Source organism: Phoca vitulina, unplaced genomic scaffold (genome assembly GCF_004348235.1).
Source record: "Phoca vitulina isolate PV1807 unplaced genomic scaffold, GSC_HSeal_1.0 scaffold1, whole genome shotgun sequence".
NCBI classification, from domain to species: domain Eukaryota; kingdom Metazoa; phylum Chordata; class Mammalia; order Carnivora; family Phocidae; genus Phoca; species Phoca vitulina.
In genome coordinates this window covers 52,543,531-52,560,296 of record NW_022589704.1, presented here as the reverse complement: position 1 = coordinate 52,560,296, position 16,766 = coordinate 52,543,531, and the positions used below count along the sequence as shown (strand labels likewise).

Sequence of the window (16,766 nt, the reverse complement as noted above, 5' to 3'; positions counted from 1 at the left end):
CTCTACTGTCTGGTTCTAATGTCCTAATTCTATAAATGCATTTTTTGATTAAAGGACAGGTACAAGTTTATGTTCTTCACTATAAATTTCAAACACTTACTTTTATCTGTGCCACACTACTTTTCATTTTCTGGTGCCAGTTGATCTGATAAATTAAAGACTCCTTAAGTTGGTCCAAATAACAGGTACCAAATCGTATGAATTCCTTGACAGTTTACTTTTTCTGTCTGCAAATGTCACCTGAAAGATATATCAAAGAAAGCTCTGTTAACACTGATAAAATGTATGTGAAATAACAACACGTTATTTACACACAATGAACATTTGACCATCTTATTTTTCTTAATCAGTAGGCACAGATATATAATCAATAATTAAATAAAAATTCAAAAATTCCTTAAACAGTTCCACATAACAATGTATAAAAAGAACACATTCATAGAAAAGACTCTGAATAAGAGAGCAAATAATAAGGGCTTATTAAGCACCATAAGGTATTTTAGTCTAATGACTGAGAGGAACAAAAATTAATTTAATAACTGATGTCAGATAACTTTATTCAAATTGTTTTCAGTGAGGGACACCTAAACATACATCATAAAACAGTACTGTGATATTATAAAAAGCAAGTGAACAGAAGAAATAATTATATAAAATAAAGTCTATATAAACTGAGTGTAAAATATCCCATGTTTCTATATAAACTAAGAATGATTTATCCAATGTTCTTATAATAATGATCACTCAGAAATAAATATGCTCTGCGTAAAAAATAAGGTGTTAAATTAAAATAATTAAATTTTAACGTAATCTGTCAAAGGCACATGACTTCAGATATATGCAGGGGTGAGAACTAAGTTATTTGGCTCAGAATAAACCTAGTAACCAACATTAAATGCTAAAATAAAAATTTTTTCAATATCCACCTGTTAATTACATTTTAGGAATTTTTGAAAAATGCTGAATTGCTACTTATGTCAACACAGAACTACCACTTGAGTACTTAATTCTAATAATTACATATCTAAGTGGTTTATGGTTTGGTGTAAGGTAATGAAATCACAAAAATCAAATGAAATAGAAGAAAATAAGAGAATTAAAAGAGGTAGAGAATATACAGAAAGAACTGTGCCCAGTACCAAAATAACTGAATACAACTAGGAAAATTTTTATATTTGAATGCCAGAAAGGATTATAGATTATCTAGTTCAATTCCTTTTTAAAGATAAAAATACTGAAGGCCAGATAAGTCATTTCAATGTCCTAAACTATACTACCAGAAACTTAGCCTAAGGATACCCAATTTTCTTTCCAGTAGACCACATACACAAATAATCTTGACACTATAAAGTGACATAGAGCTACTATCATTTAATGCAGATAGGGAAGTACCCAAATCACTAGGTCAAGAAAAGTTTCTATTACAGTGGTTAACATGGCATCAAAGTTCTTAAAAGCGCATTATATGAATATATGAGATTATTTATAAACTTAATCTATAAAAGATAATTGCAATGTAAAGCACATTACCACTTCTGTATTTGTAGCTGCAGTTAGACTAACATGCCTCTAGGGGACTCCCAGAGGGAGAGAGCCAGAGGAGAGGAGCCCCCTGTGCCCAAATCTCTGACCACCTCTGAACCAACACATGTACAAAACAGAGTACTGCTAAGGATCAAAGAAGTGAACTGTGATATGAACAGCCACCAGGAGAACTTACAATTTAAGTCTAATCAAGTTAATTGCCTAAAAAGTCACCACTCCTCAGAGGAATGTAACAGAATCTATAGTCTTAAGAACATACCAGTAACTATGTCCAGGATACAATGAAAAATAACTTATCAGAAAACTGTGGTCCAAGCTTAAGAAAAAAGACAATCAAAGGAGACCAACACTGAGATGACCCAGATGTTGGAACTGGCAATATAAGGTTTTTAAAGCTTATTCAAATGTGCAAAGGAAAACATGCTTGCAAGGAATAAAAACAGGAAAGTTCAGCAAAAACAAAACAAAAGGAAACAAAAAGAAAAAGAAAACAGAACCAAACTGAATTTCTAGAACTGAAAAATATATGAAGTGAAAAATTCACTGGTTAGACTTAAAGCAAAATGGAGATAAAAGAAACTCAATGAACGTGAAGTAAGATCAAAAGAAATTAACCAATCTAAAAACAGACAAAAAAAATTTAATGAACAATTATCAGGGACATGTGGCACAATATCAAAGGACCTAATATCTGTGTAATCAAAGTCCAAGAAGGGAAGAGAGAAAAAATGCAATAAAAAAAATATTTCAAGAAATAGCCAAATTTCTCCAATATTTGGCAAAAGGCATAAATTTACAGATTCATGAAGCTCAAGGAATCCTAGGTAGGACAAATACAAAGAAAACCACGTCTACGCACATAGTCATGGATAATGGTCAACAGTCAAATTGCTGAAAATCAAAGATAAAGGGAAAATCCTGAGAGCGGCAAAAGGGGAAAAACAATACATTGTACATACAGGGAAATAACCGTTCAAATTACTGCTGACTTCTCATCAGAAACTAAGGAGACCAGAAGACAAACAATCTTAAAAGTGCTGAAAGATAAAAAACTGCTAACCCAGAATTCCAGCAAAAATAAATCTTAAGAATGAAAATAAAGACATTTACTAATTAAACCAAAGAAAACGAAGAGTAAGAGAATGTATCACTAGCAGACCTGTACTACAAAAAATGCTAGAGTTCTCAGGCTGTAGGGAAGTGATACCAGATGGAGATTTGAAAAAGGAATGAAGAACACTGGAAATGGGTAACTTTCTCAGGAAGTATAAAAGGCTACTTTTTCCTTCACTTAAAATACATCGGTCTACTTAAAGCAAAAATTAACATCTTGAGGGGTTATAGCGTATGTAGATGGGGTATATGTGATATGCAGCATATAGGAGGAGGAGGTAAAACAGACCTACATGTTCTAGGGTTTCTATTTTTTGTGAAGTGGTAGTAATATCAACTCCAAGAAACTTGTGGAAAGTTAAGGATATATATCGTGTTCCCTAGAGCAATGACTAAAAAAGTAATGTAAAAAATATAGCTAAAAAGTCTGTAAATAAATTAAAATGGAATTTAAAAAGATATTTAAATAATTTAAAAGGACAGGATAGAAAGAACGAAGGAACAAAAAACAGGAGGGACAAATAAAAAAAAAGATGGCAGACTTAATCTAACTGCTAATTATATCAAATATTAATGGACAAACATGTCTAACAAAGAGAAGCTAAGTTCTCCCTCCCCTCAGATGGATGCAACCCTGAAGGCACAGATCTTGTCTTGGATGGGTTTTAGGCCCCACATGCCTTCTCAACAAGCTGACTTTGTGCCATAATCTACAAATCACATGACTCTTCTTTTTTTTACATGACTATTTTCAAAGGTCTTGTTTTTATGGCTATAAATGTATAGAGCCATAAAATTCAAAATTTTACTCAAGTAACTTTTGCCTAAAGGTAAGGGTTATTTTTTTTACCCCTACCAGCACAACCTGCATATCACTGCTAACAAATCCTTATCACCTTTATCACACAGTATTATTTACATATACACTCATTCAACAACAAATAATATTTACTACACTTCTATTATTTTGCCAGGCATCTTTCTAGGTAGTGGGTAGACAGCAGTGAACAACCATAACAAAATCCCCTGCCCACATGGAGCTTATATCCTAGTTACAAAAAGTAAATCTATATTGATAAGCAAAGCACTAAGCTGCTCAAGCAAAGTGGCTGTTGGGCTTTTTTTTTTTTTTACATGCAAGTTTCAAATCATTATTTAATGTAAAGCTGGTTTCCTAAGTCATTATGTTATATTAAATTATGAATATTGTATAATAGAAGTACTAGTACCTATATGGGGGCCCACCTGACTTACTACATCAGGTGTGTGTGTGTGTGGCGGGGGGGAATGGGGAGGCCTAGGCATGCTGGTTCTATGAAAGCATCCCCAAGGTATTTCCCCAGGTTTCCTCAGCTTTCCAATTTTGGATGAGAAATCTTGGTTCCCAGTTTGTTGTAAACCATGAACTACTTAGATAAAATACGGAGACTTCATAGCCTACCTCCTTTATAGTGAAGTACGTAGTCATAAATCATTTGGAAAGGGACACATACATTCCAAATTGTATTCCAAATGTATTAATCCATACTAACTCACTGGTAAGAAGCATATATATGCATGCAAAAGAGTATCAGTATCAGTGATTTTTAAATCTGAGAAATTCTGGGCACAATTCATAGGGAGAAAATTCTCACTGGTTATGTAATGACTGCCACAGCACAGGTTCATTGGGAGTTTAACATATATGCCGTAATAATTAACATTACCTACTGCAACATGGGCACAAGCACAATTTTAAGCAGTGAAATGGAGTCATCCAGATGACAAAATATGTTTATAAAATGCTTTTATTATTCTTAAAATGAATGTAAGACATGAAAAATTGAGATAGGAAAAGAGAAAAAAAACTACATTAACTGCCTCCCTAGGTAAACCAGATACAAATTTCATATATATTCATATACAAGGACTGAAATAATTTTTGTAAAAAAATTTTTGCCTATAGGTTTAAATATGCTAATTAATGAGATCTGGAATATACTTTAGGGAAAAATTAAAAGCCTAGAGAGTTGTCAGTGTCCTTAATTTGTTCTTACATCCAGGATAATCAGTGACTAAGTCCTTATAAAATTGATACTATATTATACCTCCATGGAGGATTCCACTCCCTTCTATTCTAATATTATCATATAAATTAATCAGTCACTGTCCACAGGAGTTTCTGCTTCCCTACTTTCAACTAAACACTCCTTCTCTAACCAATTAAAGAATTGAATTGTACAGAAGGAACATCAAAAGAAATCTGTGTGAAAGACTCTACTCAGTACTGTTCACTAATTTACAGGAAATAACCTGATGGATACTGCTGCCATGATCACCACCACACATCACCTGTGACTGATTTCCAGGACTTTCTGGGTCCAGAAGCAGAAATCACTGGAAACTGCTTCTGTTCAAGGCTATCAGAATAAGGCTCTCCTTCCCCTGATGCTAGAAATGCTACTTCTTTGCATATTTTTGTTTTTTATCCTCTTGGTTATTTATTTTTTCCCTCTCTGCTGGTTGATGCTTCTAAATCTGTATAATGGAACTTTCTGCATTGATGGAAAGGTTCATATTCTGCACCGTCAGTAGCTACTTCATTAACACAACAGCTACTGGCCACATGTGGCTATTGAGCACTTCAAATGTGCCTAGGGGATTTGAGAAAATCAAAGTTTACACATATTGGACAGCATACTTCTAAATGATTACTAGACATTTAGGCCTTTTAGTCATGGTACTTCAAGATCCTTGTCCTTGACAATCTCTAGATATGGTGTTAATTCTTCAGATACTGACAAAGCAAAATAACTCATACCCAATTTACAGGAAAAGTCACTTGGTTATTTTCTAAGAAAGGTTCAGATTATGGGAAATAAGGGATAATATAATAATCCTGGTCCTAGAGTTTGTCTATGTTGCAATCACCAAGGTGGGATCTCTAGAGTCTTAAATGCAGTGCAGCCACCATGACGCCTTTGATCATTTAACATAAACAGCAAGAAAATCTGGTACTAGAGATATTATGACAATCACAAACTTGATACAATCATGACCCACTGAACAACAGTGTAGGCATTCCCAGAAGATAATGGTCTATTCTGCAGCTTAGGCTGAGTAACCAGGGGTACTAATAGAATTTAAAAATAACCCCGATGACAGCTATGAAGAGAGAACTGACAAATGAAATATAAACCTTACTACTTGTAAAATGGATTCCACTAATTTGCAAAACAGAAATATCATGCCAGTTTAAGTCACGATATACTTATCCTGGATTAGCTAAGGTCAAATTCTTATTTCTAGTTACTTTAGACCCATCTGTTCCAAAGTAAGACCACAAAATTATGTCTGCAAGGACCTGTATGTTCTAAAGGTATGACCATCTACTGCTCTAGCAACTCACTAGTTTACAATTTCTGCTTAATCCCTGACAAGACCATCTGATAACTACCCCTACTCTCACAAAGTCTGTAAGTACCCTTCTAAAATCCTCTTAATGAGATACCCCACGGCCCCTCAGAGTATGTTGTCTCCCTTGCTGCAGCAAATTAATAAACTTGACTTTGATTACTAATTAGGTATGATATTGGTGATTACTCACTGGTGAGCTTTAACATATATGACAAATGACCCAGTTTCTCAAACAATTCAATGCCACGGGGGACAAAAGAAGAAAAAAAAGTAAAAAAGCAGGATAGTTATTATAGAATAAAAGTGATTTAACAGATTCAATGTAATGTGCGGCCCTTGTTTAGATCCTGAGTTGAACAATTTCCCTTCTCTAAAATGGGATATATTTATGTAGTAGAACCCATGTTACTAAATTGAATTCAGTACAAATTCAATTGACTAATAAACTCTACCCAACTTTCCTTCTAAAATGGAGGTGGGCTGAAGTTCTTATTTCTGCAAAAAGGATGAATTATTGGAAGAGAACATTTTCTAATCTAGTTCGACTGTGAACCTGCTGATATTATTAGCATATTCACATCATGGTTTTTTGGGGAAGAATAAGATAGGGTGGGATATGGACTCCTGGAATTACTTAAATCCTTATTACATATTTTCTATTCAAGAAAACTTATCTTAGTATGTACCTGAAATAAGACTCATTTCAAAATCACCTGTTACCTAAATACTGTGCCCAAGTTGATAATGGAGATACTTTCAGCTCTAATGCCAATAATACACAAACTTTTAAAAAGTAATTTCTGGAGCGCCTGGGTAGCTCAGTCAGTTAAGCACATGGCTCTTGGTTTTGGCTCAGGTTGTAAGATGGAGGCTCCCTGCTCAGGGAGTGTCTGGCTTGAGGAGTCTCTCCCTCTGCCCCTCCCCCACTCTCATGCGTGGGTACTCTGTAAATAAATCTTAAAAAAATTTTTTAAGTATTTTCCTCAACTATATAAACATGTTTTCCATTGATATAGAAGTCATTTTAAAATAATATAATGGTGAGTGTCCCAAAGCTGATGTGCAGTGGTGAATGTTCAACATTACTGTTCAAAACCAGCCAATAGGAGAACCGTCAATGTACACAGTAGCTCTTCAACAAACTAATTTACCATTGACACTAATAGAGTCTATAGCACATTACAATGAGGTTCCTGAGATATCCAGAGATTAACCAATTAACTACATATACTTCCCGTTTTAGAAGTCTGAAATGTGTAATTTAAATTAAGATAATAACAGCAACAATAAAGTATGATAAATTAGCGCAGCCACAAAGATACAACACTAAGCATTTCATTTATATCTTCTTATTCAATCCTCATAATTACCTTGCTTTATTTTTTTTAACCTTCTTTTTCAATGGGAGAACTGAGGTTCAAAGAGTTGAAGCAATGTGTCCAAGTAAATTATAGCTAGTAAATGGCAGAGCTAAAATCAAAAGGTTTTTCTGATGCCAAAACCCAATGAAAATGATATTGCATCCCAATGAAAATGATAACATTAATATATTGATACCAAATTAGTAAACTATAAAATGTAAACAGATATAGTCTCTACTATTCAGAAAATCTTCCTATCCTAAACTGATCCATTCTTCCAAAGTTCCAGATAGCAAAGGTGTTGATATGAGGCCCTACCTACATCTTTTTAAACATATGAAATAATATTTTAAAGGTTCCCTTTATTTAATCAGCATAGCTAGAATTCACTCTATAAGCAAATAAGTCACTTAACTCTATTATGCAAAATTTAACATTTTCCTTGGCTATCCTTCTTGGTTCTGAAGCCTGGCTTCTCTTCTCAACTTATCTACACATACATACACACAGCAATTTTCTGTGTACTTTACTTCAAATTACCTTATTTATCTAAACTTAGTGAGTTTTCTTTCTGATCAGTGTGTATTGTCTTTCCCTTTCTATCCTTCAACCATCAACACCAAATAATTTTCTGGCAATCAAACACAATCTGTTAGATTTCCGTGTCTCAAAACTAACTGTGAAATTGACAATATTATAAAGTAGACTGCTACTACAGTTCTAACAAAAAATGCATAAAGTCCTATCATCGTCCAGATTTATACAGAATATGCCCATAGGGAAATTCTGACAGTTCAACATGTGCATGCTTGATACTTAGACTAATTGGAAATTCCTGCAATGAGAGCAATTTATCTAGAGTTTATAGCTCTCGCTGCTCTTCTTAGTATCACTGTGTGGATTTTATGATGAATTATTAAATTTCTCTCTCCTGTCACAAGAAAGCAACTCAGCAAAACCACACCTGCTCCCCTGAACAAGGAGGGTATTTTATAATAAGGAGATATAGTTTAAAAATAATTTTCCTATCAGTTTCAGCAAGCATCAGAAAGCAAAATAATAACATTTGTATGATGCACTTTAGGCTGTTAACTGGAAACTATGAAATTGTAAATTCTGCAATTATCACAAAAATTCAGAAGATGAAAACATACTCAATGACTTTGGTTGAGTACTCCTACCATTTTCCCTTAGGTGTCCTCAACCAATGTTAAAGGAACTTGCCGTAACTTACTATCAAAAATTAAAAGGGAATCAACAAAGTAGATTCCCTTTAGTTTGCTCTTCTGCATTCTACATAGCAGCACACCTGGCAAACTTCAACCATTGTAACAGAGTTTAAAAAAAAAAAAAACTTAGTTGTTCAACAGGGAAAATGATAATATTAAACAATATTCAAAAGAAAAACTAGTTTAAATATGTTCTAAATGCAAAACTGAATGGGGGCAAGGAGGTGGTAATGGGATCCTCAAGAAAATCCCCAAACAGGACCCAAGCCGTTGGCCCTTCCACATGGTGATCTTCCTTCTCAGGGAACAGATATGAAAAACAGATTGGCCACATTTCTTAACTTATATATGTCATAACTATGACAAGATTGCTATGGCCTTTATATATCTGTATTGAAGGAAAAATCTTTTAAGAAAACAGCTTTCCTACTTTTTTTCTTGCTATTTTTAAAAATGTGCACATATTAGTGAGAAATATGCCCCATAATATGTCACATAAGGAAAAATGATGTTGTAATTTGATTTCAGCATAGTTTTACAATTTCAAGAAAATAAAAGCACCCAAACACTGCTATCATTTTGAGAAAGTCACCAGGTACAGGTAACAATCCCTTATCTGCAATTATGAAATCTGAAAAGCTCTGAAAACACAAAGGTTTTTCTTTACCTTTCTTTTTTTTTTTTTTAAATAGAAGTATAGTTGACACACAATGTTATACTAGTTTCAGGTGTACAACATAGGGATTTGACAACTCTATACATTATGCTATGCTTAGCACAACTTCCAAAGATTTTTCTTAAGCTCGTGGGAAACTCATTTGGCACCAACCTGAGACTTAAGGTGACTCTTAATTTGATGCACTGCAGAAATATTAATGTGTTTGATTAGAAGATGTTACCCTGGATCCTAAAAGAGTGATTACTTCATAAGTATATACACATTGTATTTCTTTAAAATCTGAAAAATTCTGAATGTCAAACAGTTCTGGCTCCAAGAATTACAAATAAAGAATTGGAGACCTGTACTCCCTGTTGTTTGCTTCTTAGTCAATGCATACATCAGGCGTGCTCTTTGACTTAGAACCATTTGAATGACTGAAGATTCCCATGTTCAAGTACAGGGATGAAAATTGTGCAGATAGTACCTGAATTACTGTTTGTATAGGAATGAACAAAATATAAAAGATTTTGATTAGTTTCTGACTCTGTGTAGGGGAGACAGCCCAATTTGGGGACATCTTAAGACAGTGAGACTCAGATGAGTAAAAAAAAATGACAAAATCTAAAAGTTCTTAACATTTTAATGAACTCAGTGATATCAATAGCCATGCTAAAAATTACTCATAAACTGAGAGAAGTTATTATCCTTCATTCACTTCCCCATATCATGAAGCTGGTCCATAATGGTCTGTACTTAACCAAATAAAATGAAAGGTGATATGATCATTTCAGTACGCTACTTAATTTAAAAAAAAAAAAAAATTCTTTTGTTGGTACATAGGAAGATCCTCTAATGTGCTCCTTTTCACCAGAATGTAGGTTCTTTAAGAGCAGCAATTTGTCAATTTTTTTTTGTTTCAAAATTTCTATCAACTTTTTCTTGATTCATAGTATTGATTTCCAATTCAGTTGGTTTTCAAGAAAAATTCTACATACTGAACTTCTTTACTGATTCACTTAAACATAAATTATGACATTTATGGGGCAAATTCCCTTTATCCTGTTCCCTCTCAAGTTCCATTCTCTTTCCTTACATAGCCAAGTTTTTATTAACATTTATTTTGATAGATGAGTCTACACTTGATGCCTACAATTCTTAACCTTCCATTAACCCCTCTTACACTCCACAATTTGGTTTTCTACTCCCACTACTCCACAGTACTTATTAAAGTTACACAATGGCTTCCTTGTTGCTAAATCCAGGGGCCACTTCCTTCTTTTACCTGCCACTGGTCTAGCAATTGGTACTGCTAAATCCCTCTTCTTGAAGTTCTTGAATCTCAACTTATAGGGACACCATGTTTACCTGGTTTTCCTTGTCTCTCTTCTCCTGTCCACCCCTCTAACATTTACTATCCTGTAGAGTTTAATCTTTGCTTATGCATTTCGTCTGTTTTGTTCATTGCCATTCTCCCAACAGAGAAAGCCCTCAAAACATGTTTGTTAAATGAACAAATGAATAGTCTTTATCTCTTCTTTCTCCATATTCTCTCTGGAAGACCATCTATATCCTCACACTTTCAACTAACATTTACAAGAATGACTTTTACTTCAGCCTCATCTTCTCTACAGAGTTCCAAATCTTTATGTCCAAATGTTTATAGAAAAAAATCCCTGTGGATGCCCCAAAGGCCCTCAGAAATAGGGAAGTCCAAACTGGACCTCATCATTTCCTCCTCTCCTCAAACCCCCCTCTTCCTCTAAGATATTACCTACAACCCAGCTAAGTGACAATTCCCTTTTCCTTCCTCCCAATTAGTCACCAAATCCTAATAATTCTACCTTCAAGTTTATAAATAGGACATAGAATCAAATCTACTCCATCTCCTTATTCTCTCTGCCATTGTGTACAGAAGAAGGTAGGGGGAAGGCTCAGTTTCGAAAGTTTCCATAATCAGACAACCTTAATTTCATTTTAGAGGAAGGCAAAAATTTTTTTGACCTTTCTAATAAGATTCCCCCAAGGTCTTCTTTATGTCTAGGTTATAAGAACTTTTCCAACTTGCCTCTAAAATATTAATTACTTATGTATACGTCTAATTGGTCAGGTTTCATTGTATTCCACCCACACAGGACAAAAGGTACCTTTAAATATCTGCAAAGCTATCCATAGGGAAGCCTAGTCCTTAAATTAAAAGCACATCCCACCACAATATATTCAAAATTATTTCATGCTTTCCAAGTTACCTTCTAAGTTTTTAAAATGGAAATTCTGTCTCAATGGCTCAATTATTAACAATCTGTTTCTACATATGATTGTTGTTCAGTAGCACTCCTCTAATTACTGAATAAAAACAAATCCTAAGGGAGATCTCTGCTACTACTGCACCCTCAATCACTTGTATTTACATCCTCCTAAGCCCACCTCATCTTGCCCATATACCCCTTGGTTCATAATTCAACTGCATGGCAACAGGATTTAACTTTCCTCATTAACTCCAGCATCTTCATTCATTGAACAAATATTATCATTATGGGTTTTCTTGGTCTAGTGATTAAGCTAAATTTACATCCATTTTCATCATCACAAAGAAGAGACAAAACCTTAAATTTCAAATCTATACCATAACCCTCACCACTTAATAGTAAAGGAACAGCCTTGTAGTAAAGAAATAGCTCTAGTGCTTCTTATCACCCACTGAATGCCTTCTTTTTCATTTTGCGTTAAAGTTTGAATTTGCACAGAAGAGACTCTTTTGTGAGGTCATAAAAAATTGAGAAACTTTGTACAACACAAACAGGTAAACAGAACTAAAAAAACGATGAGGATGGAGCCAAAACTGATAATTACATTAAGAAGTTGTACAGTAAAGCACTTATAGAAAAAATAAGAAAGTATAAGGTTAAGAGAAAGAGAAGTATGGTCATAGTCTTCTTTCTGGTTTTTTACTTTATTCCCTATTCTTTGGAAACAAATTAAGAAGAGAGATTAAAGGCAGTGTCTGTGAATAGTGAGGTGATACATACATTACGCTGCACACAAGGCACTGATGTCTGAGAGATGAAAGTTCCTATCCTCAGACAGAGAAGAAAAGTCTAAGTGCTGTAGCAATGTTATAGACATAGTACTTCTGGAAAAGAGGAAGTATAACTAAGTGGGTCTGGGGCATACAGAAAGAAGTGGTTCTAGAAGCTGAATTCCGAAGAACAAGTAGAAGAGGGGGAAAAGGTAATTTCCCATATGGAAAGGAGAAAAAGGTCATTCAGACAATGAAATCCGCATGTGTAAAGACTCCAGATATAAAAGAGTTTAGGGGATTCTCAGCCGTTTGAGCAGAGTACAGGGTATATACAGAAGATTGAGCAGAAATGAGATGGAACATGAGATTCAAGAAGCTAAAGCATGAAAGACTTTGTATGAGACCACTGGATTCTTGAGGTTCTTGGTCACTACCATATATCAAGAACCTAGGACAGTGCTTGCCACTTTATAGGTTCCAATTCTAAAATTAAATATGGGGGGGGGCATGTAGACTTCTAATGATTATCCGTATCTCTTCCTACAAAGAACTCCCTATAATGATATTTTGACAGGTGTTTTACCAAAGACTATCACAACAGACTTGTCTCATTTATCAACCCTGACTTCTAGGAACCCCCAAGCTGTTTGTCATCAACTGCATCAAGACAGCACTACTATCAAGTGTCATCCCTTGTCTTCATCCCATGTTAACCTGGAGAGCTGCCTGAATAAACTTCCCTATTGAGATGAAAAAAATACCAGTTCCTTTAAAGGCATTCCAAGGGGAAATCTGAACATGAAGATGTAGTTACTTCAACTTACAAAACCACATCTAATAATTGAATATACTTCATGCCTTCAAACACATACCACTTTGTTCCCCCTCCCCAAAAATGTGTTCCTCTGCTTGCCTAAATAAGTATATAGGTTGAATATATTCTGCCAACACTCACAGCACAGCTTTGAAAGTGGCCTTCCCGATTATTAATTAAAGAGCCATTTAGTAAACCACAACCTGGGTTTTTAAAGAGAACTTGGAAGTGGTGGCCTCCACTGAGACATTTATGAAGTAGCCCCCAGACACACAGCACTATATTCCATTACTGAGGCACTTGTCACCAAATGTAGAATAAAATTGTCTTGATAAAATTGAGGAAAGGACTCACAGGGTGACCTTTCACCCGGAAGTGCTAAACTCTGTCTATCCTGGTCCATCTGAATTAGGCCCAAAGTGAAGAAAAATATCAATCTTCACTGAGTTTCTACCTCCCATTAGCTTCTATTTTTTCCCCCAAGATGAATTTTATTTTTTATCTTTCAAGTTTTTATTTAAATTCAAGTTAGTCAAGAGTAGAATTTAGTGATTCTTCACTTACATATAACACCCAGTGCTCATCACAAGTGCCCTCCTTAATGCCCATCACCTATTTAGCCCATCCCCCTGTCCACCTCCCCCCTAGCAACACTGTTTTTTCCTATAGTTAAGTCTCTTATGGTTTGTCTCCCTCTCTGTTTTTATCTTATTTTATTTTTCCCTTCCTTCTCCTGTGTTCATCTGTTTTGTTTTTTAAATTCCAATTATGAGTGAAATCATGGTATTTGTCTTTCTCTTTTTTAAAAAAAGATTTTATTTATTTATTTGTCAGAGGAAGAGAGAGCAGGAGCAGGGGGGGAGAGGCAGAAGGAGAAGCAGGCTTCCTGCTGAGTAAGGAGCCTGATATGGAACTCAATCCCAGGACCCTGGGATCATGAACTGAGCCGAAGGCAGATGCTTAACCAACTGAGCCACCCAGGCGTCCTCTCTGACTGACTTATTTTGCTTAGCGCAATACACTCTAGCTCCATCCAGGTCATTGCAAATGGCAAGATTTCATTCCTTTTGATGGATGAGTAATATATATATATATATATATACCACAATATAATATATACACCACATCTTCTTTATCCATTCATCAATCAATGGACATTTGGGCTCTTTGCATAATTTGGCTCCCATTAGCTTCTATAATCACAGGAGCCCTAATGTCTCCAGACCAAGGCAGCTTATGCCATCCTTTTGGTATCTGTTCTCTGGGGAAAGACTCACGAACTTGGCTACAAATAGCAAAGGCTTGCTTTAATCCATCGCTTCCTCTCCTGATGTGTTATTTTTTAAGAAAATGCTTTGAAAATTTGCACTCTGTTGTAGGCAATGAATTATCTCTTCCAAAATTCACTTGGGAAATGTATACACTGATAAAATATTTAGGCTACACGTTTAGTAAGTCCAGAAGTTTGCTGAAACTAATATGCCAGAGGCCTTTTTGTTTTATCACCTTCCCATGCTAAAATTTTCAAATTTAGATGGTAGAGAAATGCAACAAGGAAGCCCATGGAGTCATCAGTAGGATCTGCTATATTACCAATAACCACCTCTCTTTTAAACTAGCTCTAGGCCAGCCTTAACTTATACCAAGTTAGGGACATACCAGGTAGTACAAAATTCAGTCTCGATACAAGTGGGTAATAAACAGAAAATAATGTTTAAGTTAGGGTACCAACATTATAATTGTGTGCTCTCTTAGATGGTCTCAGGTACAACAAGTTAATGTAAATCACCTGGCAATGTGCAATCATCAGGGAGGACAGTAAACCAGACCCCAGCCAAATGAAGTGGGAAATGCTCCATGAAAGTGGCATGGGCACTTAAAAGTGGAAGGGCAACCTTCAAAACCAAAGGAAAAGAACTGAGGCAAGAGAATTCATCAACTATATCACAGCAGTAACAGTAATAGCTAACATTGTATGTCAGGCACTGTGCATAGTGCCTTATATCCATCATTTTCCTTTATCCTCAAAACAACTCACGAAGTTGGGTATTATTAACATTCACATTTTTCAGGTGAAGAAGCTGAGACTAGAAATGATGGGTAACGTGCCCCAAGTGACAGACCTAGTACGTGCCGAATCTTTGGTTTACTAGTCCATCATCCAGTATCAACACAAGTAGGTCTCCTCCTCCTACAGATGCTGCTTGTCACAACGCTTCTGCGAACAAAGTCACACTTTTAATGCCAAATCTAAATTCGCTTTTCTACAGTAGGACGATAATTGAGGTTAACCCCCAAGTTCACAGGCAATCCTAAAACAAGCTTAAATACGATAAGGAGGAGGCAGGTTAACTAGTTTTCTGAAGGCCAAATTTGCTTGTTTTTCTGCTATTGCTAGTCTGTGGGACACCTAAAAATGTAAAGGGAATTCTGACCATCCTTTCAATCCCTTATTTCTTGTATCTGGAATAACCTTTCTCAAATCGTTTCCTTCTCTATCTCAAAAAGTCGTGAGGATTAAGGTAAAATAAGTAAAGCGATTATTGGAGTTAGACTCAGAGAAATTAACTATGACCGGTATGTACAAGTGTATTGTAGGATCCGGAGCTGGATAGTTGGACACACTGGAGGCCCAAGTTGGGGAGTATCACCTTATTGGAAGTAGATCAACGATAAAAGGGGACAAAGAGCTCACTTAATGAGGAACGAAGAGTCCCAGGAGTAAACACTAGAAAGCATCTTTATTTACAGGGCAAATGGATGGAAAAGAAACGACTAATGAAATTTTAAAGAAGCTGTCATAGGTATATTACGCTAGAACGAGGCATAAGAGTGGAACTTCCGCTACTTTCTAATTAACTACAGTTCATTAATCCCACTCCCACGGCCTGGAATCCGGACACTAAGGGGCCTTAGGAAGCCCAAAACGACTGGAGAAGCTCTAAGTGATCCGTGCCGACAGGAGAAGAGGCCCAGCGCCGCGCTAGACTGCAGCAACAAACACACCACGGCGAGACAGCTCCAGGAACCTCACCAGGGAGCTGGGTCCGTCCGCGCAGTCAGGGACGGAGTTCACGCTCAGACTCCTCCGCCCGACCGGCTCTCACACCTCAGCCTCGCGGGCCGGCCGGCGCCCAGAGGAGAGCCACGCACAACCCGGCGCTGCCCATGGCGGTCCCAGCCAGCCGGGACCCACTCCTGGTCCCCTTTCAATTCCCACCCGGACCGGCAACCCGCCACCCCCACTCCGGTTCGCTGCCTGAGGCGAGTCTACGGAGTTCGGTAATTACCTGGAGCTACACCGCGCCGCCATTACACCGGAAGCGCGTCACTTCCCCTTCCCGACCCGGCAGTGCGAGGAAGGCGGTACGTGAAAGACATAAAAACCTGAGGGCTAAATTCACTTTAAAACGTTATCCTATTAATTTACTTCAAATGCCCTATCGTAATACCAAATTTAGAGCAGCTGGTCTGGCTTTAATTTTCTTTTACCAAGACGGCGACAAAAGGGAAGTTAATTCAAACTACAAAGTCCAGCATCCGCCGCCTATGAGGGCGGAAATGACGTGAACAATTGTAATTTTTTTAGACTGAGAAGGTCGCAAGGTACGACGGGAATTGTAGTTCT

At 36.3% G+C, this 16,766-nt stretch overlaps 1 protein-coding gene across 4 annotated transcripts in view; it reads right to left on the bottom strand.

Moving 5' to 3' along the window:
* The window catches only part of CWC22 (CWC22 spliceosome associated protein homolog), a 65,231-nt gene extending 48,729 nt beyond the window's left edge, over positions 1-16,502 (bottom strand). For 2 of the 4 annotated variants that reach the window (XM_032407070.1, XM_032407099.1), the window contains exons 1-2: positions 16,429-16,502; positions 101-240 (exon numbers count right to left, since the gene is read on the bottom strand). In XM_032407070.1, the coding sequence (XP_032262961.1) occupies positions 101-127 (27 nt within the window). In that variant the 5' untranslated portion in view covers positions 128-240; positions 16,429-16,502. The other 2 variants (XM_032407089.1, XM_032407081.1) reach the window with 2 other exon arrangements.
* Positions 16,503-16,766: the final 264 nt, after the last annotated feature.